Here is a 21,005-nt window from a genome sequence, read left to right on the forward strand (position 1 = left end):
TTTTTTTTTTCTAACTGGTCCTGTTACAAAGCATGTCTGTAATGAGAGTGGCAGTATCCGAGACGGCAGCATTTGATGGAGTGGCTGTCCGCTGCTTCTCGCTCTGTGGGACAACGGCTGCTGCAAGGAAGCGTTTCCCCACAGCCTTCCAAGTCTCTTCCTGTCTTCTGTCATGCCTTCTGCAGAAACCATTGGAACATGTTTTCTGTAATAAATAAACCACAGGAGGGTTGAGTGAAGTGTCCCCTAAATAGGGTGGTAATTTAAGATTACTTAGAAACTTCAGTTAATACAGAACACAGCTTTGTGTTTGCTTAGCCAGGCTAATTGTGGGGAGCTCATTAAACGAATGTGCTTAAACCAGCATGTTTCATGTCCTTCAAATTTCATGGGTTTCTGGATAGATCCAATTTTTCAGCTACTCCTTAGCAACTTGGGTCTTGTGTTCTTGAGAGAAGGCCTGCACCTCTGCCGTCATGTTGCAGTTCAGTTCGGTGTCAGCCTGCTTGAGCTGATCTGCCGCGGTGGGGAAGGCTGGATGCCTGGTGGGCTTGAGCTCTGCAATGTACTGCGCTCTTGGGTCAAACAGAGATCATCCAAGTTGTATTGCAGGAGCTGCCCTGAGGTAGGATGGTGGATTTTGCCTGGAAGTGATTTTAAAAGATGAGGTTTATGGCTTTGGGGAATTTGTTAGTTTGCACTGTATGTGTTTGGATTTATTGATATATTTTAAAATTAATATTTGTGCACTGACTGTATGGTTTTCAATACTTTCTCATAGAGGATTACTGAAATTAGAGATGTAGAAGACACATTGAATCATGTGATTCTTCTTACTTCAAACTTGTCATGTGAAATACATGATGTTTTCTCAGAGAGCCTTCTGTGAACCCTACTGATCATATGAAATGAAGGGGAGTGCAGAAGCCTTCACCCTGAGAATTGGTTACTGACTGAGGTCCAGCTTCTGTTGTCCTACTGATATGTGTAGTGGCTGTAGTGTAGCAAAAGTCCTAATGGAGCCAGGTGTTGCTCAGGGTTTTAAAGAATTCTACTAGAAATGAGGAGGAAACCAAGGAGAAATGCAAGGAAGTCCACATTGTGGACCCAAAACCAGGGTAGTACCTGACTGTAGCAGTGGTGTTACAGTGATTGGTACAATTTTTCTGATGAAAAAAATGTAAATTTTATTATTTTTCACAGAACAGAGTTAAATAGCTAGACATTTTTCCACTCAAAACTTTCAGTACAAAAACTTCTAGAAGACGTGAATTTACTTCAGCTTGGTTTGCATCTTTTCCTGTTATCTGTGAGTGAAAAATATCACTCAGTCTTTTTTTTTTGGTGGAAATTCCAGATTTTCAGGGAGTATTAATAGATATTTGCAGATTTTGGGAGTGGGACTCAGGCTAGAAATCAGATTTTAGAAAACAAGGTCAAGCACAGAGGAAGCTCTCTACCTATCAGAATTTCAAGTACTGATATTTGCAGCAAAAGTTTGCAGTCTGCAGACAGAATATGAGGCTTTGAAACTGTTTTTTAGGAAGTTCAGAAAGTGTAAATTTGAAAAGGATGAGCTTTTGCTAACAGTTCACAAACTGAAGGTGGAGGTAATTTTGCCGCAAATTGTTTCAGCTTCTAGGCATAACACTGAAGTTCTTCAGAAAGAAGATAAATGAATAAAATTTCACATTGAACAAATAGTAAATTAGGTGCCAGGCCACAGACCTAAAGGGTTTGTAAGAAGTGGCAAGGAAGAAGTTGGTGCTAGTCACAACTGGCTGCTAAAAGTGTTTTCAGTTCAGTACAACTGGTGGCCATCTTTGTGGCAGTGACAAGTGGTGGGCCAAAGCCAGGGATCAGTGTCAGGTTTTACATACTTCTGTTGCTTATGCAAATTATTTGGGATAAACGCTTACCACAAAAGAGGGTGTCTAAGTCCACTATTTCTGAAAACAAATATTTCCACCTCTGTTTTCACTGTTCTGAAACAAAGGGATCCATCAAAACAGTCTTGCAAAGCAGTAGTTCTCTTTGGTGTGTATGTCCTCTACAGGTAAATAAATTTTACAAATGCAAATCTAAATTTGTTGAAAGTGTATGGAAACAGAGAAGGAATATTTGGGTGTCCTGAGACAGTGAAAATGAAAGTTTGAAATTCATTTTGAAATTTTAATTTGAATTTGGGTGAAGCGTTCACAACATGTTATCCGGTATTAAGGAAAAGCAGTTCTGTTAATCAGTGCTTGATGTATTTATTGTAGGCATGTACTTATTTCTTGCCTTCCCCAGAACAAATGTTTCTCTCAGGTGTACTTAAGGTATGTTTTCCACACATCAGTTTGTTTGCAGTTGGAAATTTTTCATTTCTCTGCAATACAACCTCATTAATAGCCCCCTACTGTATAAAATAGGTATTATTTTTTAAGGTTTTCGAAAGATTTCTGCTTGTTTTTGTTACATTAGTGTATATGATCAGCATTGTCATCAGTTGTCCACCTTGCCAGTGTGCTGAGGGAGGCATTTGATACTAGCCAATGAGGAAATACCCGGTGATACAAGCATTAAACCACTTCTAGCCTTTTCGGATATTTTCAGATACATTTTTTTAAATTTGTCTTTTTTTTTTTTTTTTTTTTTTTTTTTTTAGTACATGCATCATGAATGAATCTGCCTCTAGTGGAAATGGTCAAGAGTTTGATGTATTTAGTGCTATGGACTGGAAGGATGGCATAGGTACTCTGCCAGGAAGTGACCTAAAGGTAAGATATGTAATTTTTTTAATAAGCGAAATACAAATGTTAAATGGCAAAAGAATGCATTTCACAAGTTTGTGTGTAGGTATCTGCTTTTATGAATAAAACATGAATCTGCAGCTCTGAGTTAAGAGACTGTAGCCTGTTAGCTTTTAGCTCTGGAGTTTCTTGATTCAGTTTCTGGTGCTGGCATAGACAGCTGTCATCCCCATAGGAAGGCATAAATTAGCACTGCCTCACTATACAGACAGAAGTAATCAAGTACACAGAATCCAAAAGGAATCTCAAAAGTGTGAAAATTCAGTCCATTTGGAGTATTATATTATTGTCTCACTAAGGACCTTTATACTGTCACTGACTCTCATGATCTCATATTCTTAGTTCTTTTTATTTCTAAAAATAGTTTATTTTTGCTTTGCTTCTGTCATGTGAGTACCTAGAACAATGAATAAAGTGAGTGCTTCTGAGCTTGGTATAGCTTAGAAATTTGAATGATATTGGAGTAGTACTTTTAGTTACATTTTTCACACTGGTTGTATTTACTGAGATAATTTATAACAATTTTATTTTCTTTTCAAAATAAATTTTATGTATTTTATTTACTGATATTTTTTACTATGTCCTTGGAAAGTGTCCACTGCTGTGTTTGATAAAAATATGGTTTTGATATTGGAGACTTTCTTGCACCTATTGCCTGTTAATTATAGTCAGTATTTTAATATAATTCAATTTAGACTAACATTGATGGGGTTTTCTCATAGTTTATTTTTTGAATGTAATCTCACAAATTAATTAGAAAACACGTTTTTTAAAAGAACTTTGTATACCATGGGGTGCCTGATAAAATTTTTGTTGTTGAAGTAAAAGAGTCAAAAAATGTTTGAAATTCAGGATGCAGATCTTGTGTGTTTTTGTGATGTTTGTTTGTTTGTTTTTAAATCACAGAGTCATAGAATAGACTCTCAGAATAACTTTTGTTGAAAAGGACCTCAGGAGACCACCCCTGACCATCTGAGAGCTCAGGCCAACTTGGATCAGGTTGCCCAGGACCTTGTCCAATACAGTTTTGCTTATCTCCAGGGTTGAAGATACCACAGTCTCTCTGGGCAACCTGTTCCAGCATTGGCTACCCTCATAGTGATTTTTTCCTTGTATCAGTTGGAATTTCCTCTTTTGCAGCTTGCGCTCGTGGCCTCTTGTCCTTTTACTGTGCACCCATGAGAAGAACCTGGCTCCATCGCCTCTATATTCTCCCATTAACCACTGGAAGGCAGCAGTAAAATCTCTCCTTCTGTTCTTAACACTGAGCAAAGAAGTTCTCTCAGCTTCTCTGTGCATGTGGCCTGCTGCAGCCCCTACTTTTTTTGGTGGACATCCACTGGACTCACTCCAGTATGTCATTGTCATTCTTGTGATGGATACAGTAGTCTGTGTATGGTCTCATTGGTACTGAATACAGGGGAATAGTCAGTTCCCTCCACCTGCTGGCTACCCTCTTGCTAAAAGAGCCCTGGATGCTTGTGGCCACCTTTGCTGCCAGGGCACGTTGCTGACTCATATTTGACTCAGAGGTCTTCTGTGAAACTGTTTTCAAATAGTCAGCCCTCAGGCTGTACGGGTGCATGCAGCTGTTCCATCCCAGTTGCAGGGCTTTGCATGTGCTTTTGTAGAGCTTTATGAGATCTTGTTAGCCCATTTCTTCAGCCTGTTGAGGTCTTTCTGAATAGCAAACCTGCCCTTCAGTTTATCAACTCTCCTTCCAATTTGGTAATTTGCTTTTGCTGCCTGTACACATGTAGAAGCCTTTCTTGTTGTCTTTGCTAGTTTCTTCTCTAGCTGAGCTTTGGGTTTCCTAGCGCCATCGTTGTATACTATGGCAATATCATGGTATACCTTCTCTATACAACATTTCCTCAGTTTCACCTTCTGTGTACTTCCTTTTCCATTTCAACTAAGGTAGGAGTCCCTAGTTCATTCATGTTGGCCTTCATCCACATTTGTTTAACTTCTTGCTTGTTGGCATGCATTGTTACCTCCTGGTGTGCGGTCCCTGGAGAGATATCCGGATCTCCTGGGCCCATTTACCCTTTAAAGCAGTCTCCTGTGTGATTCTGCTAAGCAGATCTCTGAACAAGCCAAAATCTGCCTCTTCTGAAGTCCACTGCTGCTATTTCAGTATTTGTTTTGCTTGTTTCTTGCAGGATTTCAGACTTCACCATCTCATGGTCACTGCTACCAAGGCTATCATCAGCCTCCACATCCCTGACCAGTTCTGTATTTTTTTTAAAAAAAGAAGTCCAGGCTTTTAAAATTCCTTTGTATTTTAATAAGCACCATTCTGTGAAAGTCAAACATAATATTGAAATGTTTGAGGAATACAAAAGGGAACAATGCAGGAAAATGTTATAATCTCATATAAATCACTGGTACGTGCTTTGTTCAGTTTTAGTTACCCCACGTCAAAAGAAACAAAACCAAAGCAAAGTTTGGGTCATTAATTAGTAGAAAAATGGGAAAGCTTCCATACAAAGCAAGGGGAGGGACTAGAAGGCGTGGCTGAGGGTAACTTCAAGAAATTGTATAAGGTTCTTAACTATGTGCTGTTCAGGAAGGCATCATTTTAAGGTTGCTCTTTTTTTAAAAAAAAATTATTTATTTTGATTTGGAAACAACCAGGTTTGTTTGTTTGACTTTTGGACGGGGGTTCTTTCTTTGGTCCAGGCATTAGGGAAGACACAGTCAGAGCTGCAATGGTAGCGTACCCAGGGTGATGAAAGATACAGAGAGAATGGACCAGGCAGCTCATTCTGGTCTTTTTTTTTTTTTTCTTTAAATACAAAAGCAAGGTGTTATTGGATGAAACTGAAGTGGAGCCATTCTAATACTGACTGAAGGAAGAATATTTTCTAACAATGCAGGATTAGCCTGAGGAGCTGTCTTGACCAGGGAGCATCAAGACTCAGTGAAAGACTAGGTGTTTATAGAGATACCAAGACAAATTGAGCTGTTAGAATAATAAGGATTTTTAAGCTTTTGAGGTAATTATAACAACTCATTTTTCAGGGCTGCTTTTAAATACTGATGGTTAAAAGGCTGACTAATCCCTTGAAACTGTAAATGTGATCTTGGAAGATATGTTATGCCCTTTGTGGAATTGTTAGAACAAGATTAATACAGATGTTTTACCTGGACTGTCCTGATAACAGAGTATTTTAATACTGTGTCCTGAACCTAAAGAAAATGCCCTCATATAGCAGTTACTTCCTGTGAGCCTGCATTTGTCTTTCAAAAGTCATAACAGACTTTTTCCACTAAAGATACTAAACAATTGCCATGTATTTACATTGAAATGTAATTCAAAAATCCAGTGAAAACACTGTGGTAGCAAGATGTGCAAAACCAAAGGTTCTATTTTTACAATTTGGGAATAGATTAGAGTGCCCGTGTTTTTTATAATAAATAATAGGCAATAGGTGAACTATTCATTGCAGACGATGTGTTGCTTACGTCTCACATTTAGTCTTCTGTTCATAAAATGTTGGGGAAAATTGTCTTTGAACACTCAGGATTGGTAAACTATATTGTATGAGCACGTTTTCAGTTAAATATATACCAAGATGTTGAAATACTGCTTTTTAATATAGAAGTTTTAGGGAGTTACCTACTTGAAGTCCTTATTTTTAGTCGTGTAAGTCCTATGGCATTTGCTTGTCTTTACTGCTTTCATGATGAAGCTTCATGCATATTTTTACATACACACTTTCAAGGAAATCTCTGTTCTTGTGTGCTATACTAATATCCACCTTCATCAGATTATCAGGCAACTATATCTGAGCAACCATTCTTAAGAACCACTTCATTTTTTGTGAATATAAGTTCGTCTATGAATAAAAGTTGCTAAAAACTATTGTAAGTAGTGTCAAATGCTTGAAACATTTACGAATAACTTTTATCAATATTTTCTTACCATTGCTTAAATTTAATTTTTCTTATGATATAGAAGAACAACTAAATCAGAAATAGGAAATTACATTATTTCTTTTTGTTACAAAGTCCAGTTTGTGCCTGCCAGACTTCATTGAGATAGGCTGCGCCGGGGAGCAGTCACTTGCCAGTCTAATCAAAACAAGGAAGCCAAGTCAGGTATCAAGCTTCTGTTCCCAGGCATGCCATGGTCTCTTACATCTACATCTGTTTCCACATCAGTAAAATGCTGAAAATCTTATTTTCCTATGATTTTGTGCAGTGTTAGTTGTTAGATTTTTGTCACCCATAGTTGGAGAAGGCTGTAGAAATGCATTCTCATACAGATTTTGTTAAAACTCTTTAGCAAAAGCAGTCATAAAATAGTTAATACTTCTTCAACACTGCTTTGAGCATGCTGTGTGACAGATCAATAGTGAGTGGTTGTGGAAAATGCTAGAATTTCAAATTATAGAGGGGATAGGGAAAATTTAAAATTCTACAGTGTAATACACCGAAGACTGAGAAGAAAAATTTTAGCATTGTATTTCAGTTCTTTCAAGATGTTTAAATAAAACAGAAAACTTGAATTCCAGTAGAGTTTAAAGTAGTTTAAAAATTACAGAATGCCTTCATGTGGCAGGCTAAGTAATGTATGCTCATCTGAAAAACGTCAGTGCTTACCAGTTAGTCTGCATGGTGTGAATGTAAATGTGAAATACTCTTTTTTTCATCTTTTTTTTTTTTTTTTTTTTTAAATCTCTGTGCTGAGTGCAGGCAGTAACACCATCACTTCAAGATCTAAATGTACTAATTAAATTGGAGAAGCTGTAATAATTTACAGTCACTTTCTACTGCAGTGACAGAAGTTTATGAAGTACTTCGTAATGAGTTTTCTAGTGCTTGTTTTTGGAAAGCGAGCTGTTATATACTGCATGGACAGAATTTTGGTCATTATTTCTAGCTTGCAAATTGTGCTTGAATGAAAAAAAAATTATGATGAAGAAATTAACCTGTAAATAAAGTTGGACAGCCAATATCATAGGACATCAACTATAATAGTGGAACATGAATGATGGAATAATGGTCAGAGGTGCTCAGTGTTTCCAGCCGTGCTGTAAAGAAAGTAACAGTGATTCAGAGTGCTGTTTTTCTGGATGCATAGGTGCAGCAACTCAAGGCAGTAAAGTGCATCCTTCTACCTGCCTGTTCTGAAATTGTGTTCAAGCTTGCCTGAGATAATTAACACTTTGAAAACAGCTTATTTTTTTCCTCACATGATTATATGCCAGAAATACGGCAATAACTAACTACAGTGCTTTTTTAGTGCAAAGCTGTTTCTGTCCTCACACAGTGGCATGTGCTGCACCCAGGCATGCTGGGGAGGCATTTCCCTCTGGGAGGAGAGTCCCTGAGAGTGTCTGCAGGAAACATCAACTACTGGGAACCGGATAAATCACTGCCTCCACTGGGAAGGTGTTATTCCAGAGGGAAGATAGATTCCCTTCAGGGAACCTGGTAAGGGGAAGCGCAGGGAGGAGAAAGCAAGGCAGTAGAGACTTTCTCTGACCACGTGTGAGCCTCAGCAGATGTACCTAGTGACCTGGTGTTTTCCACTTGGAAGTAACTTTTTTCTGTTGCAATCTAATATAATTAATTAGCTCCTGCTGTGCTTCATCGCCATAGATTTCTGGATAAAACTTGGCATAGTCATAAGATGATTTTACCTTATTTAAAAAAACAAAGACTAAAAAGGAGATTTTGCTATTAAAATTGCCACAACTTCAAAGCCAAGAAACACCAGAATTAGGTTTGCCTTTGGATCTTTAATTGGTCTTCCTCACGTGTAGTCATGGTAGAGTCTTCACTTAAGTGATCACATGCTATTTTACCATGAAATCTACTATGTCATTTACTGTACATGCTGTTAGACTTGTAAATAACTGGCCAGAGGATTTCAGGAAGGAAAAGGAATAGTTGTGTGATTAATGCAGGTAAATCCCACACAGGAAAGCTTAGCTCTGCACTTGCTTCTACCACAGCCTTCCTTTGTGGTGCCAAAAAACTCACTGGAACCAAAACTTTGGCAGGTAGCCATTCATTTTTTTTGGTCACTTACTTGGGTTCCCCATGAGATATTAACGCTTGGTATTCAGAAATATTCTCACTGAAATAATTTGGAGCCAGGGTTGCTTTGTAGGTAAACTTCTGGATCAATAAGTGTCATCTTGGCAGGCCTTGACTTCTGGCTCTGTCACTGATTTATGTGTCACCTTAAGAAAGTTTGTTTAGCTGCAACTTCCTACTCAAGTGGAAGTAATAAGGCAGACTGAGTTTGCTGTGGAGAGAAATCACTGAGAAGCCATCTGGTTCTAAGATAATTCTTGAGCACTTAGGGCAAAGAGGTGGGGGGCTGGAAGAGCCTGAGGCATGTCTAAGAATAAAGTAGATAAATATTACTGCAGACACAACTGAGTTATCAGTGGTTTGCTGGGGAAATGTCAGTCTCTCATGCTAAAGGTATATGTTTTCTGATGGTACCTAAGCTTTCAGTTCAGAAGTGGTGAGTGTTCCTATTTTTTTTTTTTTTTTGGAAGGTTGTAATTTGAGAATAAACCTTTGCTGCTTTTGTCTGCCCAGATGGGCAAAAACCTTTCCTTTTGGATGCAAATTGTTCTCTCTTCTTAGTTACTTCAGGATTAGATGATTGCCGTGTTACTGAAGCATATTAAAATCAATCAAAAATTGCTTGAAGTGCTTGACTTCCTTGCTGACAGCATGATTTCAGTGAGAGGGGGTCTGGCCCTCCCTCTTGGTTATGGTGAAGAATTTAGTATCTGCTGGTTATGGTTTAGTGAACCCTAAGTAGCCTGGGATCCTCCTTAAGTTGTTTGTCTTTTGCCGTACTTGCCGGAGCAGGAGCGTGCAGACAGGATCCCTTCTTGTCATTAAAGAAAGGGAATAGCCAGGTGTAGGGACACGTTCCCCTAACTTTCTGCATCCCTGAAAGAGTCAACATTTTGTGACCAGGCAAGCACCAGGGGTCACATGCTTACTGAGTGCTTTGAAATAAGCTGGGAGCAGGGTACTCAGAAGGATGAAGAGCTAGGAAGAGGTGTTTTTATTTTCTTTTGTAAGTGGCTGAGAACAGAGATTTTGTTTCAGGAATTACTTTGCACTGCATAAGTACATAAGGCTTTTTTAGATACACACTCCTTGTTATTTCAGTGGTTTTCTTTTTTAAAGAAAATAAACAGTCACTCTGCTTTCAAACCGTGTAATGTAAATAAGACTTACTTTACTGCTTGAAGAAAGAGTATAAAAATACCCAATAGCTGCCTCATTTTTTGAATGCTCTCTAGCCCCTGCCTGGGGCAAGGGTTCTGCGGAAAAAATAGTTTGTGTTTGTGCATATAAAGACAGTCACACACACAGAAGAGGAGGATGGTTGAATGGACAAGTTCTGGCATTTGCTGACTTACTCAATGTAAATAATATGTAAAAAATCGTTTGGCACATAGTAGGATGTGGTTGGACAATACAATGTCTATAGGTGATTCCTTTGCTTTAAAGGAAGGAGGAACTGTAAGAGGCCAGAAAGGCTGTAATTTGTCTAAGCAGTCCCACTGAAATGACTGTGATTAAACTGTGATTAAAATGAAGAATGATGATACCTCTTTGCTAACCACACATCTGAGTGTCATTCTTTGGCTTTTATCCCTGGTATCCCAAGGTATGGGCCCTCTTGACAGGCTGCTGTGTAAGTGTCTTACTTTTACGTCATAGCCGTGAAGAGCATTTGCTCAATTTACTTTATTTTGGATAATATAAATTTTCCAGGTTTCTTCTGAGCTAGTCCATGATCAGTGTTGTATGGTCAAGATAAGTTCTATTCCTGAAGTTACAGCTACAACGGAGCAACAATTGTATTTAGTGCTATGGACTCTTTGTCCTTACCTTGCCCAGTAGATGGTAGTGTTGACTGTTTTTTCTCATTTATTTTAAAATTGGGCATTAAGATGTGTGGGCTTTTCTTTTTAGTCCTTTGCACTTCAATTGTTCTTCCCTTTTCTTCTGTTGTATTTGTCTGCTCTGCCGAAAAATATTTTTACCATGTAGAAAAAAATAGTAACCTTTATTCTGGGCTGATCTCTATGGGTACTGATGAGATCTTGTATGCTCTTAAAAAGAGCACAAGTAACAGCAGATGGAGATAGTCTGATCTTTGTTGGTCTGAATTAGAAATTTGCAACAGCAGGGACTTAATTTGAAACTACATCATATGTATTTCTTCCCAACATTTTTGAGTTTCTGGGATTAATCTGCAATATGGTAGACATTTTGCATTGTTTGCAAATTTATTTTTATCCCACGTAGTGAAAAATACACTATTTTTATGAAATGTGGAGAAAGAGAATTTAAGGCTCTTTTAACATGTAATTCACCCTACATAAAACTACAGAGTGCCTTCCAGCCTGCATGATGAGGCAAAGAACTTCCATTAGAAATTGAAAGGTCCTAAAGCCACTGGAGGAGGGACAACTGAAGTCCACCTGTGGTGTTATGCTTAGTCGGGTTTACTGACAAAAAGTGAATTTCCGTGGTTGAGCCCAGCACATGGTGGACAAAGAATGGGATCAAGAAGATGGAGCACTGTTTTCATAAGAGGAACAGAAGTGGCTTGTGTTTCGCCTAATAAAATTTAAGTTTGGGGGTACATAATTCCTTGCTTCAAATGTATACCCAGAGAGTGAGCACTAGGGCATTAGGGCTATGTAATCCATAGGGTAATGCTGCGTTAAAAACAAATGAGTATAAACTCACTATGAATAGATACAAATGAAGAGTGAGAAGAAGTTTTTTTTGAGAAAGAAATTCAGGAATAGGCTTTCAGTAGAGGCACTGGTAACAGAAAATCTTTCTGCTTCTCTGTTGCAGATGAAACATTTATAAATACTTTGTGTGATACTATCGCCTGCAATAAACAAAGCCTTTGTCTCAGTGACCTATGATACTTGTTCCAGTCCTGTGTAAATTTTAATGCAATTTTAATTTTAAATAAAATGTTTATTGATAATAATTTTTGTCCCTATTGAAGAACTTACCATGTGGACAGACAGAAATGGTTCAGAAAGTATTTATAAAGTTTGATCATTATTTATTTAAGCCTTGATTTCCCTCAATGTGTTCTTTATTTCTTGAATGAATACTAAAATATTCCTGGGGATTAAATTAACAGTCATATGAACTGAAGTCCTGGTATGTCAGGGCATTGTTTCCTGAGAATGTGAAAATGTGTTACACCTTTGAGGGGAAGGAATCTCCAGTGATATTTAGATGGAAGCAGCTGTTTAGTTCCCTTTTGATCCTTGTGGAAGCAGCTAAACAAGGCAGTTAAAATAAGTTCTGTGTTGTATACTTACCCATTAGTTGTTGGACTCATCCTGCCATCTCAGTTTATGATATATTTGTGTTAAAAGAACTGCAATAGCTGAAAATGTGTGTTTTTGCGCTTGTTCCTCACTTGTACATGAAACTTCGAAAGTTAAATTTTCTATTCAAATGTTATATTTATTTCTGTTTATCTTACTGTGGATAGGCTCATCAAAGCTGTTGAGATTTCTTTCTCTTCTTCTCTGCCTTCTGATCTTTTAAGAAAGACCTTTTGTTCTATTAGGTGGGACAGAGTTTTGTCTTCTTAAGAGGTTACTTAAAATTTGCAAACAGGTACTTGACAAAAGTCAAGTGGATTAAATTCATGGCCAAGAAACTTTAAAAATTATTCTCTTTTAAACATTGAAGTGACAAAAATCAGGCTTCTTTGTGAGATTATTTTAAAGGTATTTGATAATGGCCTGACCTTGTTTCCAACAGTGGGAATTTTACTGTTTGCTTTAATGAAGACAGGTTTAAGGAAAATCCCTTCACCCCATACAAATTTATAGATTTACTTAAGGAGTTTGGTGACTGAGAAGCAAATTTCTACTTCTCAGAAAGCTATTGGTCTCTCCTCAGAAGTTAGCTCAGTGGGACCATTTCCTTCTTTATATCAACCAGAATCTCAGGAAATGTAGGGAGGGCTGCTCTTGCTATATTTTAGCTTGGATCACCAAAAATAGAGGAAATATGATGACACAACTTTTACTTTTTTTTTTTTTTTTTTTTTTAAAAAAAAAGCCTATTTTCTAGGTAGAAGAGGCTTACAAAAGTACTGATTTTTTTCATGGACATATAAACAACCATTAGTCTAGGTCCTTTTTTGTCATGCTTCCACCAGTAGACACTAGTTGGCACATTGCTCTGGCAGCTTTTCTCCTGTGGTGGCTTTGTGCAGCATGCTGCTCTGTACATCTGTTTTTCCCATTTTTAGGCAATTAACCTCTGTCATAAATTTTTTGTTGCTTTTCCTCCCCAGCTAAAACCAGAATACGACTCCCCAGGTCTGTGGCATTTTTCTGGTCAGCTGTGGAGAGCTTGGTGTGCATGGTACCTGGGGAAGCAGCGAGCAAAAGCAGACGTATCTGCTACGTGTTTGTGTCTGAGCAGGAGCCGGAGGCCTCTGGCACTGACAGAGGCAAGCCTGTGGGCGAAACCGGGAGATACTGAGGTCCGATGAGGCAGCGGGCCCAGTCACATAGTCGTGCCCTCCTGTCTGCTGAGGCAGTAGCAAGTGGTTATTCTCCATCACTGAGCCCAGCTTAGTGTGATGCCCTGACTCTTGAAGAGCTGCTTCCTTAACGGTTCAGCTCTTGCTGTTGTGAGCAGCCTCCAGTTGAAAGGGTACCTGGGAGCATCCTTCCCTGCAGTCATCTGTTTTTCATTGTCTGATGCCTGTCAGTCAGCCCGCTGAAGCCAGAAGGGCTGGTGGGTTGCTGAACTGGATAGGGGTGACGTCCTTGTGTACCACAGGAGGCCCCAGTGGAGGAAGAACTTACGTGTGGTGTCAAGGCTGAACATCGATCAGATCATGCTGAAATATCACAGGTATTTATTGGAGTGTTCAGAAATACCTTTGGTGTATGGATGTTCCGGCTGATATGGTATGAAGGTGCAGGAGAGCGTTTCCAGAAGTCAGTCAGTAACCCTCCCTGTGACCTTTTGGTTGGTGGGCTGCAGCACCGTGTCTTGGTCTGTGCTCGCAGCCTGCTTGATGAGCCAGCTGGAGCAGAGTTAGAGCTCTTGGAAGCAGAAAAGTTTTTCTCCCTGGTGTCCACCTATTGCAGAGGTAGCAAAGCACAATAGCAAAAATGAGCTCAACCGAAATAGGAACCAGGCTGGGTGCGTCAGCCAGCCGTAAGACACAAGGATCCTCTTCTGAATGGTAAATCTGCTTCTTTTCTTTGGGTGGAACAGTGTGAATGGCTGTCCGCAAACAAGTGTGAGCATGTGGTGTTACTGCAGTGGGTTGCCTTTCAAAGCTGAGCTCCTGGTCTGTCAGTCCAGATGGATTTATCGACAGTTTGTCCACACTTGTGTATCTGTTGTGAGCTAGCTAATCACAAGTAAAAATCTTGGCTCCAGAAGTCATACAACTGTGTGAGGTCCTTCTCTTCTTCCTCTCCCTCCCCTCAGCTTATTATTTCTAACCTGCTCACATTCCTTAGGACCTAGTGGCTCTTTGCAAATGCTGATGCTGGAAGGGCTATATTAGTGACAGCACACTGTTGTGGTATGGATGTTGTGGGGCTCACCTTTGCTTTCAGTCAGAATGGCTTATTTTTGGTACTATGCCATAGCAGGGTCCAAAGTGAGTGGGAGTGATTCATCCTGTAGCCTCTGGAGCCACAGAGAAGATCAATGTAGTGCCAGGCAATTGTTCCCCTTCTCATTTTTCCATGGTAAAGTTGCTTGACCAGAGAAACAGAAATAGGCTCCGTGCTACTGCCCCGAAGGAATATTCTCACAGGGGAGTGCTGGGGAGCTTTGAAAGACTCTCAGGTGGAATTTTTCCTGTTGATCTCTATTGGTGAGAGCACCTCGCTGCTAGAGACCTGTCCTCTGTGGCAAAGCTCAGAGAGTTACACCCTTTCGCTGTTCAGAGCAGACTATCACGGGCAAAACGCTGCCTTCAGTTCAATCCATGTAACCAGCTGGGCCTGCAAACTAAGTGGTGACTGGGAAGCTGAAGTTTATTTTCATCTGGTAGCACTGTAATCATTACGGCATTTGGAAGACGCTTTTCTGCTGGCAGCAGGATGGATATAACTCCCGGTGCTCCTGTGTAAGCACAGCATGTGGGGTATTGTTGAGCCTTGCTTCTGGCTGACAGTAATATCACGTTCAGCCTGTAATTAAATGGCTCATAAACTGCCTTGAGATGTTTGTTTATGTGCACTTCACAGCTGAGAAGTACTGTGTTTTCAGAGGATATGCTGAAATTTCTGTACTCTGAAAGGCATTTGTATTTGAAGTTCAGTTCCCTTTTTGTTGACAAAATACTCAGTGATTGGGGTGCAGTTTTGCTAGCAATGAAAAGCATGCAGTTAGGAGATTTTCCCATTAATTTCTGTTACTGGTTTTTTCATTCCTGTGTGAAAGTTAGGTATTGGTCTGCATGTGGAGGCAGCTGTATCAATATCTATTGCAAATAAATATTTTTAGATAACAAGATGAGTTTGCATTTTGCTTGATAGAAACAAGAAAGGCTTGTTTCCAATTCCTTGGGGATAAGCAGAAATTAGATAATATGGTGAGGACACCATGTAAAAACTGTCTTGGAGGATAGAAGACACCAAAAGAGAGCATTAGTAAATTTTTACTACACCCCATGCCATTTGTTTTGTCTTACAGTTTAGAGTGAATGAATTTGGGGCCCTGGAAGTGATTACAGATGAAAATGAGATGGAAAGTGTTAAAAAGGCAACTGCTACCACAACCTGGATGGTTCCAACTGCTCAAGAAGGTCAGTTAAGAGGCAGCAAACATTTTCTGTGGTAGACTGTATTTTAATATGTCAGTTTTGCTTAAAGATTGCACCCCAAAATAAAAAAACCCTTATTTAATGCACAGGGTATCTCTGATGGTGTTACCTGTTTCTTGGGGCATGAATACATATGAAAATAAATGCATTTTGAGTTAAAATAATTCCACTTTTAAACATCCTAAGTTCAATTACAGACACATTTTTTTTTCTAACAGTAATTTTTTCTAAGTTTAGAGTCAGTATTTTCACTCTATTTAATTTGCAAAATAGTAAATTACTTGTTTTAAATTATTGAGGATTTTTTAGGTCTTATTTTGTTGAGCTGGTTCTCCAGACTGCACGCAGACTTTACTAACTGCCTACAGTTCTTTTACGACTGAAGTACCATGCACTGTAAACTGCCTTCACATGATACTGGCTACTGCTCAGGTGCTACCACTGATGTCAATGTATGTCTGCCCTGCTGCCTTGCTCCTGCTGACTATGGTTTGTTACAGTATTAAAATTAGTGTGTAGTAATCATTTGTGTTTATCTTGAATGATAAAATTCTAATAGTTGTAGTATCTGTCTACCAAATAAGGTGTTTCCTGGATTTAAAACACTGATGTGAGGAAACACTTTTTTGTTCAAGAAGAATTGGTTTACATGGTCATGAATTCTGAAAATTGTGGTACAGTGACTCCAGCAATGATGGAGTAGCATGAAAGAGAATATGTCAACTGGGTTTTGCAATGACTTACGCGTGTACTACCTAGTGGTTTTTTCCTTGTTGATATTATATTTTATCAATTTTCTTTTAAAATACACATTCTGTAAGTCCTTTGAAAAGGAGACTTCAAAATTTTGGTTTAATAATTGTCACTATAAGCATGATAAGCAGTCAATGAAAGTTTTCCTTGCTACTCCCCTGTCATTAGGTCTTAATTGTCCTGTGACTTCTATGAATAGATGAAACATTTACACCAGTGGGGAGGTGGTTTGGGCCTCAGCTGTGAGGTCTGAAGCTTCAGACCACAGCTACTCTGTTGTGTAGGTCTGTCTCCAAGGCAATGATAGTTATTCAAGATTCAAATCTGTGATGAGAGTGGCAACAGTGTGATAGCGTAGCAGCACAACAGGTTCTCTTCTTGTGACAGTTATCTATGGTAAAGCATACAACTTCATCCCCCTGCAGTCTTGTAAACCTAAAAAAAAAAAATAATGTTGCTACTGAATTAAAGTGTGTTTATGGACGCATAAACACACCAAGTACGCATCCTAGTACTACCTTATACTGTCCTTTGTTAATTTAATGCTTCCCAAAGATAAAAATGCTGCTAAGGTTTTCCATTGTGAGAGGAAATAGTTTCAACCACTAATGATGACGGAGTGTAAATATAGCACATAAATTACCTGTTATTCTAGTGGAGATAGTCTGCACACAAGAGTTCATTTGACTCCACTTTCTAAGATGGTACCGTGCTCAAACAGAAGAAATAGTTTGTGACTTTAAATTTGCCCTTTGGCGAGGTGCAAAGTTAGTGACCTGCTCTAGAAGCTGGAGAACTTGACAGTGCTTCATACTTGCCTGTGAGTGAAAGAAACAGCATCTTCTCCTAGGTTACACGCCTCTTGCAGGGAAATTGTAGTTTAGGATGAGTTGAAAATTTCTTTGTTACAAATCAGTGATTTTTTTTTTTTACTTCTGGTAGACCTTAGTCAGGTTGAGCAATAGCTACTGCTGTGAGAGACTGTGGTCTGTAGTCAGTGTTTTACTTCCAGAAAAAAAATCACCTATTGAAAGATAACTCCCCCCAAAACCTTTTTCCCAAATGACCCTATATATAGGTCAAAAATGAGGCACACCAGCAGGAGATGAGGTGATGGACTCTGTGCAGTGATGACTCTGTGGGCAGTCAGTGAGGTGGCTGTTAAAAAATTTTCTCCTTCCATGAGCAGCCACATCAAGCCGTGTCGATGTGTCACTGATAACAGAAGCATGAAGTTGGTGGATTCCTCTCTCTAATGTTGCAATATGAAAACTCAACTTGCTTGTCAGGAATAGGGACCCCATATAGGCACTAACTCCCAGTTCTTCATCGTAAAAAGAGTGGTGTGACTTCCATTTATCTGTTTGCTTGTCAAAGCCTGTTGGGGATGGTTGGAAATGTGTCACCTCTACCTAAGTCATGTTATTTTTTTAATTGTTCAGCCTTTTCAGAAAAGACAGGGATCCCCACAAGGTTGAAGGAAACCGCAAAAATGGACGGACTTGTTTTCTGTGAAAACTGTTACAGCTATGGTACCATAGAAGAATTTGTTCCTGAAGGGAAATTTTGCAGCCAGAAATGTGCCCAGCAAGTAAAAAACAAGTAGGTGCTATTATAAAGCATAGAAACAAAGATTTTGGCTTAAATGCGGCATGAGATAAAAGTGGTGGGATAAAACATTAATGGTGGGACAAAGGGAGATATTAAGCAGCCAGGTTTGGGTGAGTCCCCATTGGTTTATAGTGTTCTTTCATTGTTTTTCATGTAAATGCATTAACAACATTTGGCTTTATCTAATGATGATATTGAAGCCACTCTTTTCTGCTCAGAGTACTGTGTTCTGCTGTCAGATGCAAGTGGTAAAACAGTCTATGGGATGCATGAATCAGTGTCAGACTCACACCCTGTTTCATACTAATTGGAATTAAGATGATCAGTAATGAGATGGTTGGTGTGGTAAGTTAATTATAATGAAGTGTAAGAGCTGTGTTATAGATTGCATTGAGTGAAAACATGAGCATACTGTACTTTCTCAGTTCCTTTTATTTCAGCTGGTGCAGTTCATCTCATAAAAGAACATTTGTGTTAGTATGGCCATTCTGTGTTGCATATTACTGCGTTATGGCAGTTTTTAACATCTGTGATTTTCTGCATTTTCCTTCATTTTTAGCTAGTTGCTTCGAAGTTGCCTGTTGTGATTGCTTACTTAACAATTTGTACAGTCACATGCCAGCTTTCTCCAATTGGATTTGTCAGTCTTAACAATTACCTTTGCTCTCCTTTCTGCAAACTGCCCTGCCATCCTAAACATTTCACAGTTTGCTTCTCTGTGAGACTGGATCGTATGTGGGAAAAGACAGACTGTTTAAAAGATGGAGAAGTTGTTCAGCATAGGCTGACAGCTTTCCTTTTAGAGTTTCTATTGTGTGTCTTTCAGATTAATTCTTTTGACATATGTAATTTTCAGTAGTATTTCTAAGAATATATATGGGATAACACTCTGGGACCTACAAACACTTGACCTTCAGATTTACTCACTTTTTACTTGTCTTATGAATATGAGAAGTGAAATAATATTGGCTTTGTGTCATTGTGTTTACTCTTGTAATAGAGAACCAAAGGAGGAAAATCCCAGCATGGAATGCAATGGGGAAGATGATTCCAAAGGCATTCGGAAAAGAAAAGCAAAGTTACCTCTCAAAGAAGAGTCCAGGGATAATGGGGAGAAGAGAGAGAATGCTGATGAAACTGTTAGTATGCATCATAAGCCCATTCCTTCAAGTATTTTAATGGGAGTTTTGTGTTATATTGTGATGTCAGTAACTTCATCAGCCTACAAAGAGAAGTGATGTGTCACTCTGTCAGAGCCACAATAAGTAATTGCTTCACTTACTAATTTAATTATGCCTCATGAGTAAATTGTAATTATTGACAATGAACTGATAAGAGATGGTTTTTATCTATTTCCCCTGCTTTTTAAAGAACAGAACAAAAAGAATTTAAAGGAAAAAATATTAACCTAGACTTGCTATGTTTTCAGCATAGAAAAATAGAAGTATGTGTTTTCCAGCACCTGCTACTTTCTCACTCTGCACGTGAATAAATTACTATAGACCAATAATATATTTACAAAGAAATCTACATTACAGTTAAGAAGAGAATACTTTTTATTTTCTTAGTGTAATTTGCCTTAGAAAATCATAGCTAAAGATCTGGTTTTGTTTTGTGTTGCGGTGTAATGTGCTTTGGAGCGTCTTTTGATTTTTTTCCTTTTAGATTTATTCTTCATTTTGGAATAGACTTATCACAGTCCCTTCTGATCATGTTCATATTCCTGTAATACTTGTTTTCCTCCCAATAGCTGTGTGACTGTTTTGGAGGAGCACAGTCTTGAAGGAGAAGGAGAGAGCTCTGCAACTGCCAAATTGTCAAAAGGCTGAAGACACTAGAGTTGTCAGAAGGGAATTTGTAGCTCTCTGCGTAGAAGTATCTTAGGCAAAAGTCAGGGGACACCTCCTTGCCTCCATCCATTTGCCCTCCCAAATGAGTACTTATTCTGTTCATCTATTCAGATGCTAATTGTTAATACACAAACAAGGAAATAAATAAAAACTATCAGTGCCATTTTATATAAACCTGTGAGAGGTTTTCCTTTAAATTACTTTGGAAGCATGAATGTATCAAAGATACTGGTATTTATCTCTGGCTTAGCCAGGCCTGATGAAGGCTTTGTGATCTTTCCTTGGCTTAGACAAGGCTGGCTGGTTTAGTGCCAGCTGTTGAGAGTCCTCTATCTGTCATTTTCACTGTGTTTGCTGTGATTTGTTACTGATGGCTCACTTTGTTTTTATTAGACATCCACAGGTTTGTTTGAGATAGTGGAGAGCTATATCTATGGCCATTTAAATGAAGTCACAGCTAAACATTGGGTGTCTCTGTTTTTACTGGATTAGACTTATGAACTAATGAGATAATTGTACTCTTTTAATTTAGGAGGACAAACCTGAAGGAAGGATCTTGAGAGTGTCACAGAGAGCCAGGAGGAAAAGAAAAGGGGAAATAACAGTTTTGAAACAAAGTAAGTTAGATTATGAAACAAAAATCTCAGCTGTCAGTTCTTTAGGCAATATCCATCTTTTATGGTGAATTGCCAGCATTGTTTCACTGAATTTATGTTCCCCATCAAATACATTTTTGTCAATTCTATAAAAAGAGAGTGCCAGTGTTATTTATAGCAATTGAGTTCTAAGGATTGAAGGGAGGGCCAACTGAAAACTGGGGAAAAAACCCATCACTGGGAAATTTTTACAAAGAACCAATTTATATACCTCTGGCAGTGTGAAGGAGGATATAGTGAGCGTAAATGTAATTGATGCATGTTTTGGGTGTTTGTTTCATCCCTCTGAAGAGTGCTGGTATTAAAGGGAATCAGGCCCATTGAGTTCCCAGATGTTGAAAGACAGGTATTAAGCAGAAGTTAAAGTTTGCTTTTGTTTCCTTGGGGATCAATTCCATATCTGCAGTCTGTGTTGGAAATAGACACATTTATGGAACTGTTTAGGAATAATTGCTGTGATCAGTCCAAAGGGACATACACTGCATCAAGCAGCATA

General features: G+C 38.7%; 1 protein-coding gene across 1 annotated transcript in view; it reads left to right on the forward strand.

Moving 5' to 3' along the window:
• Positions 1 to 2,656: 2,656 nt before the first annotated feature.
• Positions 2,657 to 21,005, forward strand: part of LOC104460198 (lethal(3)malignant brain tumor-like protein 3) — a 55,127-nt gene continuing 36,778 nt past the window's right edge. The window contains exons 1-5 of the mRNA XM_010079669.1: positions 2,657 to 2,762; positions 15,510 to 15,621; positions 17,835 to 17,994; positions 19,004 to 19,142; positions 20,386 to 20,470. Coding sequence (XP_010077971.1) covers positions 2,661 to 2,762; positions 15,510 to 15,621; positions 17,835 to 17,994; positions 19,004 to 19,142; positions 20,386 to 20,470 — 598 coding nt within the window. The 5' untranslated portion in view covers positions 2,657 to 2,660. The remainder of the gene's footprint in view (positions 2,763 to 15,509; positions 15,622 to 17,834; positions 17,995 to 19,003; positions 19,143 to 20,385; positions 20,471 to 21,005) is intronic.

The sequence above is a fragment of the Pterocles gutturalis genome, unplaced genomic scaffold (assembly GCF_000699245.1).
Source record: "Pterocles gutturalis isolate BGI_N339 unplaced genomic scaffold, ASM69924v1 scaffold17254, whole genome shotgun sequence".
In the NCBI taxonomy this organism is placed as follows: Eukaryota; Metazoa; Chordata; class Aves; order Pterocliformes; family Pteroclidae; genus Pterocles; species Pterocles gutturalis.